This window comes from Barbus barbus, assembly GCF_936440315.1.
Source record: "Barbus barbus genome assembly, chromosome: 16".
Taxonomy (NCBI): Eukaryota; Metazoa; Chordata; class Actinopteri; order Cypriniformes; family Cyprinidae; genus Barbus; species Barbus barbus.
The window spans coordinates 26,576,549-26,598,124 of NC_136744.1; the positions used below are offsets into that span (position 1 = coordinate 26,576,549).

At 38.3% G+C, this 21,576-nt stretch overlaps 2 protein-coding genes across 5 annotated transcripts; one reads left to right on the top strand and one right to left on the bottom strand.

Moving 5' to 3' along the window:
* The first annotated feature begins 13,309 nt into the window (after nt 1-13,309).
* Nucleotides 13,310-16,037, top strand: LOC306882763 (uncharacterized protein). 2 transcript variants are annotated; one of them, XM_079437633.1, is made up of 8 exons: nt 13,310-13,385; nt 14,055-14,143; nt 14,372-14,507; nt 14,637-14,782; nt 14,918-15,054; nt 15,179-15,272; nt 15,363-15,474; nt 15,561-16,037. In XM_079437633.1, exons 3-8 carry the CDS (start codon nt 14,423-14,425, stop codon nt 15,902-15,904), a joined length of 918 nt encoding a protein of 305 aa, XP_079293759.1. In that variant the 5' UTR covers nt 13,310-13,385; nt 14,055-14,143; nt 14,372-14,422; the 3' UTR covers nt 15,905-16,037. The 2 variants fall into 2 exon arrangements, with proteins under 2 accessions (XP_079293759.1, XP_079293760.1); XM_079437634.1 differs by lacking the exon at nt 14,372-14,507.
* Nucleotides 16,038-18,071: 2,034 nt separating this feature from the next.
* On the bottom strand, nt 18,072-20,917 carry LOC306882599 (uncharacterized protein). 3 transcript variants are annotated; one of them, XM_079437321.1, is made up of 8 exons: nt 20,842-20,917; nt 20,084-20,172; nt 19,720-19,855; nt 19,445-19,590; nt 19,173-19,309; nt 18,955-19,048; nt 18,753-18,864; nt 18,190-18,666 (listed from the first exon to the last, which is right to left on the bottom strand). In XM_079437321.1, the coding sequence occupies exons 3-8, from the start codon at nt 19,802-19,804 to the stop codon at nt 18,323-18,325; spliced, it is 918 nt and encodes a 305-aa protein (XP_079293447.1). In that variant the 5' UTR covers nt 19,805-19,855; nt 20,084-20,172; nt 20,842-20,917; the 3' UTR covers nt 18,190-18,322. The 3 variants fall into 3 exon arrangements, with proteins under 3 accessions (XP_079293446.1, XP_079293447.1, XP_079293448.1); XM_079437320.1 differs by having other exon boundaries at nt 18,072-18,666; nt 19,720-20,172; nt 20,842-20,914; XM_079437322.1 differs by lacking the exon at nt 19,720-19,855.
* Between the last annotated feature and the right edge of the window lie 659 nt (nt 20,918-21,576).

Consider the following 21,576-nt stretch of genomic DNA (forward strand, 5'->3'; position numbering starts at 1 on the left):
TAACGTAACTGTGTGAATGCCATGCACTAGCAAAGATGGAAGAACTGCATTTGCGGCTTTTTAGTCTATGCAAATTTTATGGTCTCTACATACGACTTGATATGTAAGTCTAAAGGGGCCATTCAAAAGAATGTGTTTTTTTCATTCAAAATTGTGAGACACTGGAAAGATGAGAACAATGGTCAAAGACATTTGTCTAAGGCAAGTTTACATAGAAAAGCAGTGCAGTGCAATACAAAAAAAAATTCAACATGATTTTGCATTTAAAAACACAAGAAAAATGCAATGCCTATAGAGACACTTATTTATTTATTTTTTAAGTTGAAGTTATTTTAACATGAGTGCCATGTTTTTACTCAACACTGTGAGACACTGCAAAAGTCGGAAACGCAATGGTCCTGAATGTTTGTCTGGTCCATAACAACAAAGGCAAAGCAATGCAAGAACAGTGTGAGTGCAAAAACTTTTTTGAACATGTTTTTTTTATTATTTAAAAACGCAAGACAGGAGAGTTGAATGAAAAAAGGCCAAAAAGTTATTCATTTATTTATTTTAACTTAATTGCTGCACAAATGCAGTGGTGAAACATATACATCTAATGCATGTTTTCATAGAAATACAATGGAAAAGCAGCTCAGTGGAATCTGAGACATAGGGCAGTAGACTGAAAAAATGCAAAGGCTAGAGACACATTTAAAAAAAAAAAAAAGTTTAACTTGTTTTAACTTGATTGTTGTATTTTTAGGTCACTGCAAGACACAAATCCAAGTGCAGATTTCCACAGAAAAGCAATGGAAAAGCAGCACAGTGGAATGTAAAAACTCATCTGAAAACTTTAATTTTAAAATGCGAGACAGGCCAATAGAATGGAATCTAGAGTTTTTAAAATTTGCAGTTGTTTTAATGATCCACTAGTGCATATTCACAGAAAAACAACAGAAAAGCATTCCACTGGAAACCAAAAACTCATTTATTTATTGTGTTTAAAAATGAAAAAGATTTGCATTTAAAAATATTTATATAGAAAATTGGAGATGCTGCAAAAGACCCAATATGTCGATGCAATGGTCAAAGGCGTCCACCTACTGTAGGACGTTTACACAGAACAAATAATGAAAAGGCTGTGGAATGCAAAAATGTGTGAATGGCTCCTAAGAATTTTTTTTTTACTGTTATGGAGCCGACGAGATGTACAGATCCATGTGCAAAGCTTTATTAAGAGACGTGATCATGAAACAGGCATGGATTCAATAATGGCAAAAAGGTACAACACAGGCAAGACAAAGAGTAATCCTAGGACAAGGGTGGGTCTTCGATCAGCGAACAATATCCAATATGGCAAGGCAACGAGTTAATCCAGGTACACAAGCAACAGTCCAAGTGAGGTGCAAACAGAGTCCGAAAGAGCAGGCAAAGGGTTAATCCAAGATACACAGGCAGGAGATCAGGAAACAGGAAACAACAAGGCAACACGAAATGACTAGACTTAGACTAGAGTTGGAGCTGAACTTTGCAAGACAGTTGATTGCCAAGAGCAGGCTTGGGCACCCCTGCGCTAGACAATACTCGGCGATCTGAAAGATGAAGTCCAAGACTTATAAAGTGTGTCTGAGTGGATTCAGCTGTGTATCTGTAATTGTGCATCCAGCTGTGTGTGTGTGCAATCAGTGCAATGGATCATGGGAACTGTAGTCTGGAGTGACATGTAAAAGTCTGTAAAAACACCACTTCTCACTTTGCATGATTTGAAGCGTCACTTATTTCTGTAACACAAATAAAAGTAAATAAAACATAGTAAAAAAAAAGAGAATAGTTTAGAATAGTTTCCAAAAGACTATAAACTACTCTTGAAACTATACTAACACAGCAGACAATAATACACTGTATCAGCTAATGATAGCATTTACAAATTGTAATTTTTATTCTTATAGTCAACAATATGGATATTCCACTAGAATTGTTCCATTACATTACCAAATAAATACATAAATAATGTAAAAAAGCATTGCATAACACAGGTATAGGTGTCTAATGTTGTAAATGGTGAATTTGTAGTCCAGTCACAGCAAACAAAGCATGGCAGTCCTCTTTTTTTATTTATTTCCTGAGTCATTTATCTTACAGATGTCTGCACAAGCATGTTGTCATTACAAATGAGTTCCCTAGGTTTTGCCTTAGTGTTTTCACAACCTACAGTGTGTGCCAGTAAAAAACATATGCTTTACTGCAAGCATTTTTCGGTTGTCTGGGATATAAGTGAACTTTTGTCATCATAACATTGGGCTAAAACACCACCTAATCACCGTCTGAACAGTCTGTTTCCTTTCATTCTGTCCTATTTACTGTTAAAAGTCTGCAAAGATAGAAACAACATTTTTAGTATAGAGATTTTATGAAAAACTGTGCTATTAATACTGTTCTTTGATCCAAAGTCCAACCTTGACCCTAAACTAGAACACTCTCTCACTACTTAGTTACCAACCATTGAAGTCTAAAAACAAAAAAAAGAGCCATTAAAATAAAGAATATTCATGCCAACAGGTAACAGTTTTAATCATCCGCAGAATACTGAACAATCAAGTCACACATGTCATTTATACATTTATGGTGTGCCAGAAGAATAGAGCCATTTATTGCTTACATTATGGGGGAAAAATACTGAATATACTGTGCAGTTTATATTTGGAATATACACAAAGAAATTTCATAAAAATTGAATAATCAGATTACATATTGGCTACTAGAAATGCCCCCTAGCTTTTTTTTCAACTTAAATATCATTAAAAATAAAAAGTAAGGCACTTCAATAATGCATGAGTAAAAATACAAATAAAATCAAAATATAAACACTGAACACTGCACATTTCTCTATAGTGGCTGCGCAGGATATGCATTCTGCTGTCATACAATCTTGCTTCTAGGCAACAAACACATTTAGACAATTTCTCATAACATACAAATAATTCATGTGACTGGTGTTGTGATGCGATATAAGTGTTTAAAAAATGAAGTTTACTCGCTAACAAATGCAAATCTTATTTATGATGATAGAACAAGAAGAAAAGGAAGAAAATAAAAGAAAAAGAAAAATTAAGGTTTAGGAAAACATTTCAGGAGTTGCAACGTAAACCATTTTTGTCAGTATAAAATCCATATTTAGGCAGCTTCTGCGGAAAAATAACAGTCTTCTCTAATGAAACAACCAGTCATTTTCAGGAAAATTATATATATATTAGGGGTGGCATGGTACATGTATTCGTACCGAACCATCACAGTACGGACATCTCGGTTCGGTGCATAAGGCCTTACAACAAATACAGGCAATTCATCCTCAATCTAGAAGGTGGAGCCTGCAGCAATGCAACGCTGTTTGATAACCATCTGCACAAGAACAGTGAATGCCATGAGTTATATTACTAAACAAAAATGAAGTTTTGATATATTTACAGTAGGAAATTTACTAAATATTGTTATGGAACATCATATTTACTTAATATCCTAATGATTTTTGGCATAAATGAAAAATTGATCATTTTGACCCTTACAATGTATCTTTGGCATATATATATATATATATATATGTATGTATGTGTATATTGTTGTGTTTGACAAGAATCACACTGACACAGCAAGTAGCATCAACTTGTTGTCTCACTTTACTTTTCTCACTCCCTGTCCCAGACCCCAGTAAACGAACACCTACATTGGTCAGGCATGACAAAATGCTTTCAGCACAATCGAACTCGATGCATCACTGAACACTAACTCAACGTCTTATCAAACAACACGTTTGAGAGAACATAACATTTCCCCCCCTCCTACAGGGTTTCACACATGAAATGTTGACACAAAGTCCTGTAAGTGCCCTGGGCGAGAACGAATGCGGACAGGCCGTGGATAAACAAGGGGATAAGGCTGGGCAGCCTGTGATGGACAGGCAGAAATCTCAGCTGGCAGGTTGATAGGCATGTCTGGAGCCTGTGCTGGAGCTATCTGAGGTGTCAGCTGAAGTGCTGGGGTGTCCTACCAAGCTGGGGGTGTGGCTTGAGGCGTGATGCCTGTTGTATGTGCCGGGGGCGGCACTTTGCGGAGGCGGCTTGCGTGCCACCGTGTGCCATTGCTGAGCAAGAAGGTGACTGGGCCCAGCTGATGAGTAACTTGGAGAGGGGCAGACCAATATGAAGCGAGTTTGTTATCTCTGTGGGGCCTGCGAACCCTGACCCAATCTGCGGCCTTTATGTCAGGGACCTTAACACGTGCCGAGAGATCAAATTTCTGCTTCATCCTTCCCTGCTGGCGGCTGACGGAGGCCTTGACTCTCGGTAGTGGGCCCTTAGGTAGTGCGGGGCTGAGCCTGTCGAGGGGAAGGTGGAGCTCACGGCCAAGCATGAGGAAAGCTGGAGAGACACCCGTCGTAGAGTGTTGGGTGGCCCTGTAGTGCAGCAAAGTGTGATGAATGGCCCGTGAGAAGGTCCACCCCTGGAACAAGTGTGCTCTGAGGCTGTTTTTCAGGGACTGATGGAAGCTTTCAACGCCACCATTAGCTTGGGGGTGATAGTAGGCCGTGCGGATGTGATGAATACCTTTGTTTTTGAGGTATGTTGTGAACTCAGCTGAGATTAACTGTGGGCCATTGTCAGTAGTGATCGTGTTTGGAAGGCCCCAACGAGAAAACAGAGAGTCCAGGAAGTTAATTATGACCTGAGAAGTCACGGAGCCAGTGGCAATGAGCTCAGGCCATTTCGAATGCAGGTCATAGACAACCACTAGGAAGCGCTGGTGATGAGGAACTCCCTGTATCTCACCACAAATGTCCAGCTGCAGGTGGTCCCAGGGCTGCGATGGCCAAGCAAGGGGTTGTAAGGGTGGGGGAACCTGGTGACCAGTTTTACCGCTTAAGAGACAAGCCGCACAATCTTTTACCAGGGCCTCGATGTCTTTATCTATCCCTGGCCACCAAACCCGGTCTCTGCAGCGCTGCTTCAACTTCACAATACCCAGGTGGCCTTCGTGAGCCATCGCCAAGACACGTGCACGTAGGGTGCTGGGGATGACTGTGCAGAGGCCGCGTGCCACACAGGTGTCGTTCCAGCAGGACAGCTCTTGCTTTATTCTGGAAAATGCTGCCAGCCCCTCTGGTACCTCCTGAGGCCAGCCATTCAGAATATAGACTCTGAGCTGAGAAAGGACCGGGTCCTGTTCCGATGCCTCCTTCAATTCTTGTAACGATACAACGGCCTGCAGGGGTGTGTGTAACATCTGGACAATGTCCCTTTCCACCTGATCCGTGTCAGTATGTATGTGTGTGGTGGGGTGTGGCGGAGCGGAGCAGGACAGTAGATCGGCCACAACATTGTCTCTGCCCGGGGTGAACTTCAGGTCAAAGTTATACTAGCGAAGACGGTCGGACCAGCGGTGTAGCCTCAGTGGCCTGTGGCCTGTCCCAGCTGTGGAAAGTAGCGCTGTCAGGGCCTGGTGATCTCTCCTTAGGGTGAAGGCGCGGCCATAGAGATACAGATGCCACCTCTCGCAGGCCCAGATGCAGGCTAATGCTTCACGTTCCCCCACTGAGTAACGCTGCTCTGTCTGATTGAGGGCCCGTGACGCAAAGGCAATGGGCTTCTCAATGCCCTGCTGTGTTTGTGACAGCACTGCTCCTATGGCTGTAGCCGATGCATCGCAGGTCACCCAGGTGGGGCTGGAGATATCGAAGTGAGCCAACACTGGGGCCGAAAACAAATCCAGACCCATCAGGTTGGCCCTGCGACGGACAACATGGAAGGTAAATTTGGGCACCATCTTTTTGCCATACCCAACGGTTAATTGCAGTGAACCCACTAAGTCAATCTTTGAGTCGCCATAGCCACAGAGTGAAGCAGAGGGTGCCGAAAGTGGCAGTGCTCCGAAAAAAGTGCTGTATGTTTGCATATTCAGGAGAGACACACTGGCACCAGTGTCCAAAAGCAGTGGGATACACACATCATTTAAGCGCACTGAACATGTTTTAAATGAGACTGGTCCAGAGTAGACATTGTGAATAATAGTGGGTGCTTGGGCTGACACAGCTGGAGCAGAGCGGCAGACTGAGGCAAAATGATTGCGTTTACCACAGTTGCGGCACGTCTGGCCACGGGCTGGGCAGTTCTGTGCTCTAGACAGATGAGATGAAGATCCACAGTTATCGCAGGGCCGTGAGGTTTGTGCTTGTGGGCGTGGCTGAGACCGCTGCTGGCGCCTCAGTAGCATAACTGCCGGGGAATCTGCTGCCGCTAATGTATAGTTCTGGCTGGGTTGTGACATCAGTGGTGGCATGGGGGAGGGGGCCGGGCAGTCCGCGATTGATTGCTGTTTGGTCAGAGCCGACGCACATGCCGCTGCACTCTCTATTCTTAATGCAATCGTGATTGCCCGGGACAGTGATAAATCATCCGGTTCTAACAGCAGAGTTTCACGCACTTTTGAATCGTTGGTATGTTCAATTAACTGGTCTCGAATCATTTCGTTCTGCAACGCACCAAACTTGCATGAGCTGGCCAATCCCCGCAAGTTGGCTACGTACTGTTGTACAGACTCACCGGGCAGCTGGTGTCGTTGACGGAACAAAAACCGTCGCAAGAGAGCGCTCTGTGGGGCTGCAAAATGCGCTGTCAGTAGTTCCACGGCTGTGTCATAGTCACTTGCGGTGTCTGGCTCGAGCGCTCCCAGCACACGCTGACCCTCGCTTCCCAAGCAATGCAGTAACAGCGCTTTTTTGCGGGCTGCGCTCACGTCAGTCAGCCCCACTGCCAAGATGAAAGTCTCAAAGGACTGTAACCAGCGAGTCCAGGGAATCGGAGGCTCGCCGGGTAGGGCCAGGAAAGGAGCAGGGGGTGGTAGTGCGATATCCCATCCTCGTCGCCAAATGTTGTGTTTGACAAGAATCACACTGACACAGCAAGTAGCATCAACTTGTTGTCTCACTTTACTTTTCTCACTCCCCGTCCCAGACCCCAGTAAACGAACACCTACATTGGTCAGGCATGACAAAATGCTTTCAGCACAATCGAACTCGATGCATCACTGAACACTAACTCAACGTCTTATCAAACAACACGTTTGAGAGAACATAACATATATATACATATATACATATACAAATAAATTTTTCAGTTTTTATAATCAGGTTTTTCAAGTTATGTGTAAAACAAGGACTGTGGTAAACATAAATTGACAATACTTGGATGTTTTGATCTACAATGTAAATTATATACACTCATTCGGAAAACGCACACTGTTATGCCGTTATTCTTATTTATTCAAAGTGTATTTTAAAAATAAGTACATATGTATGTATGTATGTATGTATGTATGTATATATATACTTTTTAAACTACTAATGTTTGCTTAAGCCCAGCTTGGTGTAGTTCATGACCTCTTGTATGAAATACAACCCTGTTCACTTGCATTAGATGGAGAAAAATCTTGGAATTTCTCTTTGGCTAAAGAAACAAAGTCATATACATGGCCTTTTTTTGCAAAGTGAAGAAAATGGGTTTGTTAACCAGAGGCAATGGTGTGCAATTAGGTATCAGTCTATTCAAATAGGGATTTGTACAAGTGCATATGACCTGTATTATAAGAAAATATTGAACTGGATGTCCTGCATGAGTCAGCAGTAATTAATGCACTATGTACTCTGCTAAACTCCACCTTTGCACTTCACCAAGAAAATAATTTGGTCCAAAATAACCACACTTCAGGCAAATAGTATGTGCATCCCCACAGCCCCTCTCAGCTTCCTCTTCTGCAGTCAGTGAGCGATTGCATATTTAACCTAGCTAAATGCATGGGAATACGGGCATTCTAAGTAATTAGTTTGCACTGGTTATTTTGGCAGTTCCTGTCAGGTTTTGCTTAAGGGGGGACTTGTGTCAGGAGTCAAGCTCAAAGAACCCTGAATGTTCCACGGCTGCTTTCAGCCCTCGACTTTAATAAGAGCTCTGAAGAATGTGTTTACCTTGTTCTGATGATGTCATCACCTCTGTAACCTTTCCTCAACCTGCAGGACTCAATTCCTGGAGTTTCACAGGTAGAAATTCAGGCTGTTGTGAGTTGTTTTTTTTGTTTTTTTTCGAAAGCGTTAACATTTCTGTTTTGTCTCACTCCAGCAACACTCCAACACTCTAACGTTTACTAACAGGTGAGTTCTAGGAACTGCCTAGTGAACTGCTTACATATGCCGCACATTATTAAAGTCAACCCAAAGACTGTCAAAGCATGATCATACTGCTTTAAGACTCATTTTTTGGTATTTTTGGTAAATTAATATGCAGATATTTCTCTAAAATAAAAAAAGAAACACCTTAAACCAGTCTAAGCTGGTTTGCTGGTCTTAGTTGACCTGCCAGCTGGTCATTTTAGTTGGGCTTTGCACATTGGTACTTAAACCATCCAAGAAATGTATCCAAAAATAAACAAGTATCCAATCCTATGTGGAGTATCCTATGAGGAGAAGGCAATCCCAGAATGCTCCGTAATAACCCAGATGAGAAGATCCATTATAATACTAAAATGCATAATTAATAACTGAATATATATATATATATATATATATATATATATATATATATATATATATGGAATATTTATGTGTTTAATATTATTAAAAATATAGTTTATTAAATATAAACTAAATTCTAAATTCTAGATGGCATATCAATCTATGATGGTATCCAAATTCAGATTGCAGTTCTGCACCCTGTTTGATAACTCAATTGAAATTCAGCCAATTCAGTTGTAATTTTAGATGCATTCTCAGTTCAACTTTGAATGGTGTGCAACACTGTCAGTAGATGCCGAAGCAGAGCCTGAATGTGTGTTAATGTCCATGTTATTCAGAAAGTGTCCTGGTCTCAGGCTTCTACAATAACATCTAGCATGACGACATTAAGGAAGAGGATACAATTACTGGTATTTCTCTAGTGCTTTGAGAAACCCAAGACTGTATTTTCTGCTCCACTCCAGGGTCAAAGGACTGTTTAATTATGCACTTCAATATCAAGCGTTTGATGTTATTCTCTCTGTGCAGTCAACAAACTCCAATCTGGGTTTTGAAAAGTGATCATTAAGGAATAAGCTGTCTGCAGAAGGGACTTATAAAAAGAAAAGATTACTAAGAGGCGGGTGCCTTTGTGACTGTTGCACTGTAATTAACAGTTTTAAATGTAAAGAGAGAGGCCTTTTCTCATAATTACAGTCAGACACGATACACTAAACGCATCCTGAAGTCCCTCCGGGAGGAAGATAAGGGCTATTTCACTAACGAGCTATTGTAGTCTGATGAGCCAGTGAGGAGAGGGCAACACAGTGACTCTGCCAGCGCAGAAGGGGGATGTACTGCCCGGACATGAGATAAGGACCAATACAATCTTGAAGGAAATATTATTACCCTATGTGTGAAATTGCTCCCCAAAACAGGCCTATCAAGAGAGGTCAGACTCTTCTTACAAACTGAGGTCATACTGTTGTTGAATAACACTTGCTATCTTTAATTCCATGCCCTCACATGAAGGCAACACATATTGCATGTAGCTGAAGCGCTAAAACAATATTCCTACCTCCCATGATGCTGTGCGAGTGAATTATGTAACTTATAGCAAGCAATAAACAGCCGGCGATCATGAATAAGGTTGTTTTGCTCAGAAGAAATAAGCATGTACGACTGATTTCGTTAAATGGCACATCACTCAAAGCACACAGAAGACTCACCTGGCTGAAGTAACAATGTGACACTCTAATAAACATATTGTATACATGCATTCCATATATAATTTCATAAAACTTTTTAAAAGCCGTTTTCTGTACAAAACTGAATGCAGTACATTGTGGGATTGCATTCTACATATAGAATAAATGCTGCTTGCCTTTTGGAAAGGCCTTAGGGAACACAATTAGGATTCCTTATAATATTGTCTAAAGATGCAGCTCACTAAGTTTCTGAACAGATCAGAATTTTAGAATTATGCAAAATGCATTTTTCCCATAGAAACCACATTTTGTATTTCCCCAATGTTCTGCAGAAAAAAATACAATAAACCCACTCTTTATTCCTTAGTATATAAAATGTTTTTAAACATGCATGTTTATGTGGACACTTTCAAGTTAACTGCATTTCTTTTAACCCTTAACACAACACGATGCAATGATTAATTCAAAATATGGGTGTGAAAAATGAATATGTAAAGTCTCTTCATATAAAGACAGTATGGTACATTGGGCCCAATTTTTACAGACTTTTCTTACAGTGCAATCATCATACTAAAAAATACTACCACTTAAGCTAAAATCATGGACATGGATATAGCCAACTTAAAATAAATAAATAAATAAATAAAAAATATGTGACGCAAACCGCATCAAAGTTATAGAGCTAAGAGAGAGAAAGAGAAAAAAACGCTCCGCTGTCTGTCATTGGTGACGATAAAAGATAGTCCCGCCTCCAAAATAATCATTGGTTGAGTCCGTGTTGCTCAAACAAGGCTTTGATAGCACCCCACAGTGTTACACTTTTCAGGGAAATCAACCTACAAATGGCTTAATTATAGTTGTCCCTGCATATTAAACTTGAATTATAGAAAATATTTTAGCACTGAAAAAATTACACACATCAGCTTTCATCAAACGTACATGATTTAAGGCCACTTCAGAACTGGAGCACTTTTCCCTTAAGTGAAGTGAAGTCGGTGATTAAGCAGAGGGAAATATTAGATGCCTCTCTGACCACAGCAGGGGAGCAGTAATCTCATATTTATAGTACACGTTAACTCATTTGTAACTGTCTTTATAAATCAGCAGATAGCTGTGGCTGAATAATTTTGTGGCTTCGTAAAACTAATTAAAACTTCATTAAATATGAAACTAATTAACTGTTGAGTGCGCAAAATCTGACGAGTAAAAACATCAGCAGCCAAAACTCATTAGAATATCTCAGTTTCCAGGTTCGGTATCAGAATTCCCTGTCCTCTGTTTGCCAAGATGTAGAAAGGAGGAATCAAGCTCCTATGTTCATCCTTCAGAAATCTAGAGTTTTAGAATGTTATGAAGGTCAATCTAAGAAATTTTTAAGCCCGAATAAAGATAATTTAAGGAAACTCAATATGTCAATATGTTCTCTGAATGTAAATGTAGGAGAGTTGTTATATCAACAGCCTGAATGACGGAAAAAAAAAAAAAAAAGTCACTAGAATATGGAAATGACTTACTGTATACTTTCTGATCACACTGCAAAAACAATGAAGTTCTTCTTTCTCAGTATTTTGCCTTGCTTTCCACATATTAATTGTATTGTTATTAACTCAGTTAAACAAACTCACTTAGTTTTGTTCAATTTCTCAGAAAAAAAGCTCAACTATCTTCATTTTGCATCTCAAATAAATGTCTTGATTTAAGGAAGTTTAGATATTTGTAAATGACAAATTATGTGGAGGTTTTTTTATTTATTTATTTATATTTTTCAGTACATGCAACGTTTAATGCATGACTTTATGAATTTTTGACTTTCTGTTCCGATTGAAGACATTTTATAGGCCTTCATTTGTGGAAAGGCAAAATAAGACTTTTTAAGACCCATAGAAACCCTGGAAATAAAAGAGCTTGATGTAATTCACACAATGTTCCATCTGAAAAGATAATTTCACACATTAAAATATCACCTTTCACATTTTGCTGCACATAAACAACTGAAATGAGTCAGAGACAGGGTTGATTGCTCTGTAAAAATACAAAAAAATCACTGTTTAGGCAACAAAGAATTGCAGATGAGGTCATGCACAATAAAAAATGGTCACTTTGGGAAGGAGAAGGCTTCATATTCACACAGTCTAATGCTGGATATTGGATTCAGCATGCGTACAGTTTTATAAGCCCTTTGTGCAAAATCAGAATCTGCCGTCTGTGCGTTCACATACTTTTAGGGTGAAATTCTGCCAAGTGCATGAAGGCCCCAGATCATCTCATTATTACATCTAGCACCAGATGCTTATCATCTCAAGATGATAGACACTCATTTATTGTTTTCCAGGTCTGTGCAATCCTCTAGATAGTGCCGGTCCAATGGAGAGGACAGAGACTGTGACAGCCACTGATGGAGAGGACCAATAATATCACAGCCCTGTTTTCACAATCCAATCAAAACCCCATGGATAAAATCAAGTCAATATTTTTCTCTGAAAATCCTGTTTCAGTCAGAAATACATCACATTAAATGTGATGTGAACGCCATATGATTGTGAGCACTGGCTAGGCTACAGTATGTTGCAAGAATAATGCAAAGATTGCACATCAAATCCAGAGAATCTTGCAATGCAATTAAACAAATAATAGAAAAAAGATCTGCACACTGTTATTCTCCTTTTATCCAAAAAAGTTATGGCAACGTTTTGGTCAAAGACCTTCGTCAGGCAAACATCCTTTCTTTAATGGAATTAAACAACCCATAAGGAAGTTTTCTCTCCCATCCAGCCTTATGATATGGCTTTGTCAATGTATTTATTTACAAAAATGGTGTTTAAACAGTAAATGTGACCTAATAAACAACAACACTGAAATCTGTTATGTTTATTATAAATCAACAGCCGAGACAAAAGTACCGTTTTTGCCAAACTTACATTAAAGAAAAAACAAAAAATTGCTGAAAATGTACAAACCCTCGGGCCATTCAAGATGTAGTGAGTTTGTTCCTTCGTTAGAACAGATCTGGAGAAATTTTGCACTACATCACTTGCTCACCAATGGATCCACTGCAGTGAATGGGTGCCGTCAGATTGAGAGTCCAAACAGCTGAAATAAACCTCACAATGATCCACAAGTAATCCCCACCACTCCAGTCCATCAATTAACATCTCATGAAGTGAAAAGCCATGTGTTTGTAAGAGACAAATCCATTTTTAACTTCAAATTGTTGCTTCTGGCTAAAGTATGAGTCCATAATCCATAATAAGACTTTCAAAGTCCATCCCTTGTTGTCATCTCGCATCAAAATCCACCAAAATATTTATTTAGAATGGTTTTGGACTATTTACATGTAAACAGTACATATTTCTCTCCTGATTCAGACAAGATGACTTCTTCAATGGAGAAAGCAATATTATGGCTACACAGTAAAAAATGGGGTGTTAATATTTCAGAGTAAAGTTATTTTAACCCAAATAGAGTATTTTCAACATTTGGGAGAGTAAAGTTGCTCTATCAGTGGAGTTAAAAGTGAGTGTAAAAATCTGCAGAAACGCATGACAATTTCAACTCTACAGCAGTGATGAATACCCGCCACTCTGTTGTGCTGAAGATTGGCACGTTTGTCGGTGGAGAAAGATCGCTCTGGAGTAACGTTAGGCCACTGATATTGCTAGGTAAGTAATAATCCCTGTGTTGTCAACACACAAACGGTATTTTTTAACTTTACATAATTTTAGAGTTGTGCTGATATTAGTTGAGGTCATAATACAACTAACCAGCTAATCTGTATCGGTAACTGTGTTTCTTACTTGCAATATTTTCACGAATGGATTTGGTCAGAATGATTTATGTGTAAAATAACGTTAGCTCGGTCGATATAACAACAAAATATTTAATATCTATTTTTTTAGCTTCCCATTCAACGTTAATCTGGGTTTTTTATACTGGTAATGTTAGCATGATTCTGATGTTGGTCTAGCTCTAGATCACTGATTGCATGATGTGTTTGTTTAACATGGCTTAACCATTTTAACGGGTTACTGTTTGAACTAAAATAGCTAATGAGCTAGCTAACTTTGGCACAGTTATTTGGTAGCTAGTGGGACGCGGTGCCTCTAAACTTTAACTAGCCTAAGTTAACGTTAACCCATTTGCTGCAGAAAATAGCCTAACGTTATATTCAACCAGCATAACTTTGTCTTCTTCAGCCACTCTTTGTAATTGCAGTGTAACATCTAAGTAATGCATAGTGCATTGCCACTACTGAGAGAAATGGATAGATAATTCTTAGTTGAACCAGCCCTAAATTATGATTTTGAATATATATATTTTTTTGTTAACAGGGGCAAAATGCTGTTGCGTGTTCAATTCGGGGAAGAGCAGAAATATGTCAAGCTGTCTGAGCTGACATTCGATGCTTTCTTGAAAGAAGGTGGGTCATTAGGTTAAAGCAATATCACCCAATGATACAGCACCTATTATGTTATGATATCTAGCTAGGTCAATAATCATTTCTGCTGTGCTTTATATTTTCAGTTACATAAAATCGGGTGCAGATACTTGTCTTTCATCATTTTGTGAATACATGAGGCAAACTTAAATATGACCTTTGATTCTTGTGAGGGAATGCATGTTTTTTTATTTAATTTTTTTTAAACAGCGTGTCTAAAATTCAACATACCAGAAAGCAGGCAGCCAGACATTAAGGTGTATGACCAGTCAGACACAGGTTTTTGAAGAAATAGTGAAGGAGTCACCTGGAACTTTCAGAATCATGCTGGGCAATGGAGGACTTGGTATTCATTCAGACAATTCACAAATTAGTTTGTTTAGTTCAAAGGCCGGAATGAGAACATTTATTGTTTTAAAAATATCTGTTTCTTGTAATATGTTTCTATGTTTTGTACAAATTTCATAATGAACAGGTGCCTCTCAATCATCATCATGCTCGGGTACATCTGATGACACCGTCATCCTGAATTTCACGATGTGTGACCCTGTTGAAGAAGTAGCTGCTGCCGAAGGAAGCCAGCCTAAAAGGCCATGTCACATAAACTATGAGGCAAAAGCGGTAAGTGGTGGAAATTGCTGTTAAGTCCAATCTGAATGTTGTTTCACCATGGGAAGTGTTCTTTAGATAGCTCTTTTTTTTCAGCATTACATATGGTTTTACAATAACGGAAAGCACATTTTATTCCACCTATAGTTGATTGAAAAAATCCTAACATCAAAGCCTGGTGGTGAACGCATTATGCAAGAGTATGGAAAAACCAAATCTCTGACAGATGCCACCAGAAGACAGATGATTAACATACTTGCTGCTGAGATGACAGAAACACATGGGTAAGCATTAATCATATAGATGGGCTGTAAAGAAACATTGTTATTGTTGTACAGTTATTAATTATGTAAATTGTGTTGTGCAATGTCAGTTGAGTGTGATGTTAAATTTGAATTCATATGCTAGGACATCCCCCCCCAAAAGTGTCAGAGTGATGTATGCACAGGGGATAGTAGCTTTGTTTCCCTATCTAGAAGACCCATACTCACAGCATGGATATGTAAGTAAATGGGTTATTGCAACATTATGCACATATTCACTCTTTGAAATGTTAATAGTACTCATTTATAATTTATTTATAATCACATAGGAACATTACTACGATCCGGAGAGTGGTTCGGGATACCTTGCATGGCGATTGAAGACCATACAAAAAAAAACAGCAGAGGAGAGAGGTGCCTCAGTCAGCAAATCTCCTAAAGGTATGTTTACTGATCAGTGATGTGATTATAGTGGTGACCTGTGAATTGTACAGAAATCAGTTCTTAACATTGTATTTTTTCTTAAGTTGGTGGGCCAGGCCGTGGTCGTCAGCCCGTCAGCCCTTCAGCCCTTCCGCCATCTGATGAGGATGTGGAAGCAGCTATTTCTGTTTTGAGACACTCTGCTGATGAAAAGACTGTCCGCGAGAAGATGGAAATGACCTTCATATATCGGCAAGCAATGGTCAACGATGAAGCCAAATCATCAGATGTCTTCTTGGTCTTCCCACGATTTCTGATCAGATCAAAGCAGGATTTGGTTTTTTTTCATGTCGACAACCTGCATTACCCTAGGCCTTTTGACATACAAATGTCATATGGAGGGACTGACACAACTCTCCTTGTCGTGCCATATTGCTTTCTCTGGTAAGAGAAAAATGTTTGTAAAAAAACATTGTTATACATGTCTCTGTCAGATACAAGGCATTGTAAATTCAATGTTCAACTCAATTCAACATTGAAATGCTTTTTCACAATAAATTGTGAGTTCTGTGATCTAGTGTTATTGTGCTTGTTTTTATTTGGATAGTATTGATAGTTCTATATAATTCAGTAACAATGCATCTTATGATTTATATATATTTTAAAACACTGTAGAGAAATAAAGTAAACATTACACTTAAAGTGTCATTTTTTTAAGTAAAATTGTAGATAAATTAACTCTATACTGTGTAATCATATTACTCTTAACAGTGTGATTAAGCTACAGTGTTAAATACTTTTACACAATTCATTGTTATTTTTTACTCAATATTGAGTAGAATTAACTCTAAAAACTTGACACTGACCAAAGAGTAAATTTTACACTGATTTCGAGTGGGACCAAATGTTATCTGAAACAGAGTCAAATTCAACTCTTTAGGAGTTAAATTAACACTTCTGTTTTTACTGTGTAGAGAACTCATATTTTAGCCAGAAGCAACAGTTAAAAAAAAAAAAAACTCTTAATAATGGATCTGTTTCTTACATACAGGTTTTCACTTCACAAGACACTAATTGATGGACTGAAGTTGTGTGGATTACTCGTGGATTATTGTGATGTTTTTATCAGCTATTTGGACTCTCGTTCTGACGGCACCCATTCACTGCAGAGAAGGGTGAGTGCATTTTCAGCTAATTTGCATTTTTGGTTGAACTATTCTATTAAAGGAAGGACTGATTTCTAGAGACTTGAGTATTATAAAGACGTTAATGTGGGCTACTTGAACTTAGACTGGTTTGTAAGCACTTAGCACACATGAAACTTGTATTGAAAAGTGCAGATCTGTGTTCTGCTCTTTGTGAGTTTGCATTGATACTGGGGCATGTGCTGAAAATAACTTTATTGTTGCCAACAGAGTCTCTCCAAACAGCAAAATAGGGAAATAAACAGATACATATTTCTGCAGCCAGTAGGGCAGATGTGCATAGAGAAACTGTGTCCACTTACCCAACTTTAACTAGCTCTGAGAGAAGAATCCTGGAATCACATCATGAACAGAATCTCTCAGCTTTTCCAGATCCAGATCCAGGGCAATGCCATTCTTGTCACGAGGATTTGTTCTGTTCTTAGAATGTGTCTGGAAGAGAAATGACAGCATAAACAAGGTTATAGCGAGCTCCAGTTCAACAGCCTGGATTTTACAATCTACTTTCCCTCTGCTGCATCTCCTTTTAATGCATTTCCATAAATGTACAGCTCTCTGTATCTGGATATCTGTATATAATAGCCTCTATAGCCCCGTCTTGAATCCTGCCAGGGATACTGTCAGTACTGTTGCAGGAGATAATTCAGACACACAAAACAACTATTTTGCACGGGCATGACAAGATAAGCAGCTGTGATTAATAGGTATGAGATGCCAGCAACAACAAACGCCTGGTTTTCAGAACTGAGTCTGCTTAAAAAGAGAGAGTGGCAGACTTGCTGAGAGAGGATGAGAAACAAAAGAGACCTTTGTTGGTCTGAACCCAGAGGAGACTTTTAATGACTTCATTTGAATTTCTTATCAAGTCAGTCATCTGAAGTTAAACTAATGAAAAGTTGCAGCGCTGGACGTGGCGTGTGTCCTCGCTTTGCCTCTGATAAAAATTCCTGTTAGACACTTTAGCTTGAATGATAGATTGACTTTTTTAATCACCGTTTCTATCAATGTCTTTAATTTACATTTGTGAATATGGCCGATGTTTTTAATCCAAAGTGACTTGCACTGCATTCAATGTGTACATTTTACACTTCATGCATTCCCTGGAAAGTGAACCTTTGACCTTGGCATTGTTAGCATACACAGTAAAAACAGAAGTGTTAATTTAACTCCTAAAGAGTTGAATTTGACTCTGTTTCAGATAACATTTGGTCCCACTCGAAATCAGTGTAAAATTTACTCTTTGGTCAGTGTCAAGTTTTTAGAGTTAATTCTACTCAATATTGAGTAAAAAATAACAATGAATTGTGTAAAAGTATTTAACACTGTAGCTTAATCACACTGTTAAGAGTAATATGATTACACAGTATAGAGTTAATTTATCTACAATTTTACTTAAAAAAATGACACTTTAAGTGTAATGTTTACTTTATTTCTCTACAGTGTTTTAAAATATATATAAATCATAAGATGCATTGTTACTGAATTATATAGAACTATCAATACTATCCAAATAAAAACAAGCACAATAACACTAGATCACAGAACTCACAATTTATTGTGAAAAAGCATTTCAATGTTGAATTGAGTTGAACATTGAATTTACAATGCCTTGTATCTGACAGAGACATGTATAACAATGTTTTTTTACAAACATTTTTCTCTTACCAGAGAAAGCAATATGGCACGACAAGGAGAGTTGTGTCAGTCCCTCCATATGACATTTGTATGTCAAAAGGCCTAGGGTAATGCAGGTTGTCGACATGAAAAAAAACCAAATCCTGCTTTGATCTGATCAGAAATCGTGGGAAGACCAAGAAGACATCTGATGATTTGGCTTCATCGTTGACCATTGCTTGCCGATATATGAAGGTCATTTCCATCTTCTCGCGGACAGTCTTTTCATCAGCAGAGTGTCTCAAAACAGAAATAGCTGCTTCCACATCCTCATCAGATGGCGGAAGGGCTGAAGGGCTGACGGGCTGACGACCACGGCCTGGCCCACCAACTTAAGAAAAAATACAATGTTAAGAACTGATTTCTGTACAATTCACAGGTCACCACTATAATCACATCACTGATCAGTAAACATACCTTTAGGAGATTTGCTGACTGAGGCACCTCTCTCCTCTGCTGTTTTTTTTTGTATGGTCTTCAATCGCCATGCAAGGTATCCCGAACCACTCTCCGGATCGTAGTAATGTTCCTATGTGATTATAAATAAATTATAAATGAGTACTATTAACATTTCAAAGAGTGAATATGTGCATAATGTTGCAATAACCCATTTACTTACATATCCATGCTGTGAGTATGGGTCTTCTAGATAGGGAAACAAAGCTACTATCCCCTGTGCATACATCACTCTGACACTTTTGGGGGGGGATGTCCTAGCATATGAATTCAAATTTAACATCACACTCAACTGACATTGCACAACACAATTTACATAATTAATAACTGTACAACAATAACAATGTTTCTTTACAGCCCATCTATATGATTAATGCTTACCCATGTGTTTCTGTCATCTCAGCAGCAAGTATGTTAATCATCTGTCTTCTGGTGGCATCTGTCAGAGATTTGGTTTTTCCATACTCTTGCATAATGCGTTCACCACCAGGCTTTGATGTTAGGATTTTTTCAATCAACTATAGGTGGAATAAAATGTGCTTTCCGTTATTGTAAAACCATATGTAATGCTGAAAAAAAAGAGCTATCTAAAGAACACTTCCCATGGTGAAACAACATTCAGATTGGACTTAACAGCAATTTCCACCACTTACCGCTTTTGCCTCATAGTTTATGTGACATGGCCTTTTAGGCTGGCTTCCTTCGGCAGCAGCTACTTCTTCAACAGGGTCACACATCGTGAAATTCAGGATGACGGTGTCATCAGATGTACCCGAGCATGATGATGATTGAGAGGCACCTGTTCATTATGAAATTTGTACAAAACATAGAAACATATTACAAGAAACAGATATTTTTAAAACAATAAATGTTCTCATTCCGGCCTTTGAACTAAACAAACTAATTTGTGAATTGTCTGAATGAATACCAAGTCCTCCATTGCCCAGCATGATTCTGAAAGTTCCAGGTGACTCCTTCACTATTTCTTCAAAAACCTGTGTCTGACTGGTCATACACCTTAATGTCTGGCTGCCTGCTTTCTGGTATGTTGAATTTTAGACACGCTGTTTAAAAAAAATTAAATAAAAAAACATGCATTCCCTCACAAGAATCAAAGGTCATATTTAAGTTTGCCTCATGTATTCACAAAATGATGAAAGACAAGTATCTGCACCCGATTTTATGTAACTGAAAATATAAAGCACAGCAGAAATGATTATTGACCTAGCTAGATATCATAACATAATAGGTGCTGTATCATTGGGTGATATTGCTTTAACCTAATGACCCACCTTCTTTCAAGAAAGCATCGAATGTCAGCTCAGACAGCTTGACATATTTCTGCTCTTCCCCGAATTGAACACGCAACAGCATTTTGCCCCTGTTAACAAAAAAATATATATATTCAAAATCATAATTTAGGGCTGGTTCAACTAAGAATTATCTATCCATTTCTCTCAGTAGTGGCAATGCACTATGCATTACTTAGATGTTACACTGCAATTACAAAGAGTGGCTGAAGAAGACAAAGTTATGCTGGTTGAATATAACGTTAGGCTATTTTCTGCAGCAAATGGGTTAACGTTAACTTAGGCTAGTTAAAGTTTAGAGGCACCGCGTCCCACTAGCTACCAAATAACTGTGCCAAAGTTAGCTAGCTCATTAGCTATTTTAGTTCAAACAGTAACCCGTTAAAATGGTTAAGCCATGTTAAACAAACACATCATGCAATCAGTGATCTAGAGCTAGACCAACATCAGAATCATGCTAACATTACCAGTATAAAAAACCCAGATTAACGTTGAATGGGAAGCTAAAAAAATAGATATTAAATATTTTGTTGTTATATCGACCGAGCTAACGTTATTTTACACATAAATCATTCTGACCAAATCCATTCGTGAAAATATTGCAAGTAAGAAACACAGTTACCGATACAGATTAGCTGGTTAGTTGTATTATGACCTCAACTAATATCAGCACAACTCTAAAATTATGTAAAGTTAAAAAATACCGTTTGTGTGTTGACAACACAGGGATTATTACTTACCTAGCAATATCAGTGGCCTAACGTTACTCCAGAGCGATCTTTCTCCACCGACAAACGTGCCAATCTTCAGCACAACAGAGTGGCGGGTATTCATCACTGCTGTAGAGTTGAAATTGTCATGCGTTTCTGCAGATTTTTACACTCACTTTTAACTCCACTGATAGAGCAACTTTACTCTCCCAAATGTTGAAAATACTCTATTTGGGTTAAAATAACTTTACTCTGAAATATTAACACCCCATTTTTTACTGTGTAATACTTGACAATGTGTGTTATTGAATCGTTTTCATATTAAATAACAATACTTCAATTTTGTGTATTTGCTAACACACACACAACATGGCTGTATTTGCTTGATCAAAAATACAGTACAAATAGTAATTGTGAAATATATTACAATTTAAAAGAAATGTTTTCAATTTCAGTTTTTTTAAAAATATAAATAAGTCCTGTGATGCAAAACAGCATATATTTGAAATATAAATCTTCTATAACCTAATGTTTTTACTGTAACTATTGATAAATTTAATGCATCCTTGGTTTCTAAATTCATTCATTTAAAATTAGTAATAATAATAAAAAAGTCTTAATGACCCCAAATATATATCATAAACAAATGTCAAATTAAGGGATTATAATAACTGTAAAATATAACTGAAGAAATAGATTTACCCACCCTCCTTGGACCAGCATGACCCATTCTATTGGCTGGATTAGGACAGATGCCGCTTGATC

Coding starts and splice junctions, on each gene's coding strand:
- LOC306882763 (XM_079437633.1), top strand. CDS start 14,423: ATGACCAGTCAGACACAGGTTTTTGAAGAAATAGTGAAGGAGTCACCT. Junction 14,508..14,636: donor GCTGGGCAATGGAGGACTTG/GTATTCATTCAG, acceptor CATAATGAACAG/GTGCCTCTCAATCATCATCA. Junction 15,273..15,362: donor CATACTCACAGCATGGATAT/GTAAGTAAATGG, acceptor ATAATCACATAG/GAACATTACTACGATCCGGA.
- LOC306882599 (XM_079437320.1), bottom strand. CDS start 19,804: ATGACCAGTCAGACACAGGTTTTTGAAGAAATAGTGAAGGAGTCACCT. Junction 19,310..19,444: donor TAAACTATGAGGCAAAAGCG/GTAAGTGGTGGA, acceptor TTCCACCTATAG/TTGATTGAAAAAATCCTAAC. Junction 18,667..18,752: donor AGTCAGCAAATCTCCTAAAG/GTATGTTTACTG, acceptor TTTTTTCTTAAG/TTGGTGGGCCAGGCCGTGGT.